Source organism: Alligator sinensis, unplaced genomic scaffold, assembly GCF_000455745.1.
Source record: "Alligator sinensis unplaced genomic scaffold, ASM45574v1 scaffold337_1, whole genome shotgun sequence".
Classification (NCBI taxonomy): Eukaryota; Metazoa; Chordata; order Crocodylia; family Alligatoridae; genus Alligator; species Alligator sinensis.
This window is the reverse complement of record NW_005841927.1, coordinates 286,666-289,866: the sequence shown is the minus strand read 5'-3', so window position 1 is coordinate 289,866 and position 3,201 is coordinate 286,666. Positions and strand designations below refer to the sequence as shown.

Here is a 3,201-nt window from a genome sequence, read left to right as displayed (position 1 = left end):
TGCCTATTTAAATTTCACAAGGGAAAGGCTGCAGATGTTGGAAAAAACCTAAATATTAGTTTTACAATGGTGAAAATGACACTCAAAACATAGTATGTGGTACCACATGCGCTGGTCTGCGTGTTTGGGGGTATGTTTATTCCTATATTTGCAAAACTGCATCCATATAGGGATATCATATAAGAAAGATCCAGTACACACTTTCATATTTCATGCACTTTTGGGCGGGGGGACGGGCCAGCTTTCATTGTGTTAGCTGCTCAGTCGCTTTTACTGCAAAAAATATAACTTCTGAAATGATCTTTATAGTGTACTGGCAGGAAGACAGACTGATTTCATAGGTCTTCTCTATTTCTTGCTTCTACATCATGAACCTGACAAAAATACGAAGATGACGCGTGCAATGGCTGTGATAGTAACGAAGTTACTGCATTATGAATACTGTACAGGTTTTGCGTGTGTGTCTTTATAAACAAGTTAGTGGGGTGATAGGCACAGCTGATTATATGACAGGTCTGTTGTCACTTCCTGAACCCACCCTTGATTACTCGGGTATGCAAGGCATGAGGAAGCAGTATGCTGACAACTAGAAGACAATCACTTGGGTACAAACAACCCACAGCGATCAGACCAAATATCTTATTTAAAAGTATTGTCTTAAGCCCTAGAGTAAGGCTTAGGAGATGCTAGTTCCTCCTTCTTTGTTCCCCTCAAATTCAGTGATACACCCAAGTACTGCTACCTCTGTGTGCTCTCTCTGCGTTTCCCCTACAGCACTCTCCTTGTTGTATCTGCAATTGGTCCAGCAGCTTCCACTCTCCAACCCCCAGAGCAAGACTCCCTCGGTACCCTCCTGATAAAGGAACCAGGCTGCAATTTGGCTTCCAGCACTTTGCTGTCTCTGATGAGACTCGCAGAGAGATGCTTTGAATAGCTGAGATGCACGAAGAAGGTCTAAACCTCAGGGATCTCCCCGGTGCTTGTCACACTTACCCGCCGCATGCCTCTTGGACCTGGATTAGCTCTGTCACTCTGCATTTGAGATTTGCACAGATTTACTGCCTGATCCCTCATGTCACACACTCACAGGGTGTTTTTTCAGAGAACCCTAATAACTACAGGACCTTCCCCGGTGTTGGATCGAACAAGTGAACGATGAGGGGTGGAAACAGACTGATCGTGTCTGTGACTATGTAGACATTTTTAGTAGCAGACACACTGCAAGGCCAACTGCAGACACAATGGCTCTTACCATTTATTTTTATTATAAAGCTTAGGCCCGCGTTTTCACTCTGCCCATTGTAAGGCTATCGGTCAGCTCGCTGGAGAGCCAAACCAGCCGTGGTTATGATTTGTGTTGTCGTTCGTCCGTGTAGCCTGCAAACTCCAATGCCCCGGAGGCAATTCTTAGTTTGAAGTGGCGACTTTGGGGCTTGTGAGGCAATAAACGTACTGCAGGCAGACAGGCTGAATTCTGCCTATGTGTTTTGATTACCTTTCATTAAAAATAAGAGGCTACTGCCACACTGTAGATTTAACACAGTCTAGCTACATTTAACAGTGCGTACAATTACAGGCACATTCTCCGATGCAAGATACTGGCTGCTCGGAGAGCCTCCCATTTCACAAGCCTGAATGGCGCTCCATCCTTCCATCTGCAATTCTGCTGCAGTCCCTGAATCTCCTCCCCTCCCGTCCTCTCTTGGGTGGGGAAGTGGTGGGAGAAGGAGAAGAAACAAGCGGCTGATTTCTTTGGGAGAAGATTTTAGCATTACCCAGGGAGGGCAGTTGGGGGAGAAGCAGGAACGCAAGAGGAGGGAGGGAGCTAAATAAAGAGCGCTAACAGCTCCTGAGGGCAAGGCACAGGCTCGCCATGGTACTCACTCAGGCTGCCCAGCTGTCGGATGACATTTGCCAGGGTGATGTTGGTCATGCATTCCAGCTCGCTTCTAACGCTAGGCAACGTCTGACGGCACAGGTGCCTTGGCTCGATGTTCCTCGTTACTAACGGCATGGTGGACCCGCTTCAGGCAGTGCTCTGAAAGATGAAAAACAACCCAAAAAAGAAACAGGAAAGGATTACTCAACTGCAAATTCCAGGCACACCAGGCACATGGCACTCGCTTTTCCTGCTCTGAAATGGCTTTATTTATAAGCCTGCTTTTCCCCTCCCTGCTCTTATAAAACGGGTTCTTCGAAAAGAAAGATCCCGCTGTTCTGCGGCTTGCAGGGGAGCCGCCGAGACCTGCTGGCTCAGGTGTGCGGGCGGCAGTGGAAAACTACCCACCTTTGCTGAGCAAGGAGCTGTTTACACAACTGCCGCTGCACCCTTCCTGCGGACAGGCTCGTTCCTGCACCAAAGCCGGTGAACGTCTGACGACAGCGCCAGAACCTTTGCTGCAACTCAGCCATTGTCTCGCCCAGAGGGCTGGCAGACCTTAAGCACATATTACACACCAAGCCCATGGTCGTATCCAGGCCCTCCTTCCTCAAGGGCAGCGCAGGCAGTGAGGGCTCTCCCGAGACAACAGGAAATGCTTGCAGCTGACCAGGAAACTTTCTGGTGACTGTTCTTTATCCTGTAGGCTGTGCCCCTCTTCCCTTGGAAACTCCCTTTGGGGCCTAGGTTTATACTGAACCATTGTTTTAGTGTTTCAATAGCTGATCCTAACTGGTAGCCTTGTAAGGACTCGGGGCTGGAGCCCAACTCTGGGGGCGGGGAGGGAAGGGGAATATGAACCTTGATTTCTTGCAGCAGACACACGGCGCTTCCAACCCCGACTTCCAGTGCGTTTGACAATTTATGGACCGCAAGGACTTAGGAGAGTTGCACTGCAGAAAGTGGTTTTCTGCGCCTGCCTGTTCCCTCCCAGTGCTTCCTAACAGCAAGATTTCCAGCAAGCACAGTCAGTCGTGGAGGTAACTGGCCTCTCTCACATCAACCCCATTCCCAAAAGAGAGAATGAAACTTCACTCCCGAGGAAATGGGGCTCTGATGAGTATTTAGCTATATCTCCAAGCATCTTCAAACCAAGCAAAAGCAAACGTACTCCCAAGTTCTCAATGCATTTCAGACAAAAAAAAAAAAATCTCTTTTTCAGGTCAGAGGAGGAAGAGCCTTACAGATGCAGGCTACTCCCTTTGTACTGGGTATGCTGATCTGCTCACATTGGGTGTAAAAATAAAACAGGAAGCTAACAG

General features: G+C 48.3%; 1 protein-coding gene across 1 annotated transcript in view; it reads right to left on the bottom strand.

Annotated features, from left to right (window-relative positions):
* WASF2 (WAS protein family member 2) overlaps nt 1–2,390 on the bottom strand; it is a 16,831-nt gene extending 14,441 nt beyond the window's left edge. The window contains 2 exon segments of the mRNA XM_025198614.1: nt 1,885–2,038; nt 2,288–2,390. Coding sequence (XP_025054399.1) covers nt 1,885–2,014 — 130 coding nt within the window. The 5' untranslated portion in view covers nt 2,015–2,038; nt 2,288–2,390.
* Between the last annotated feature and the right edge of the window lie 811 nt (nt 2,391–3,201).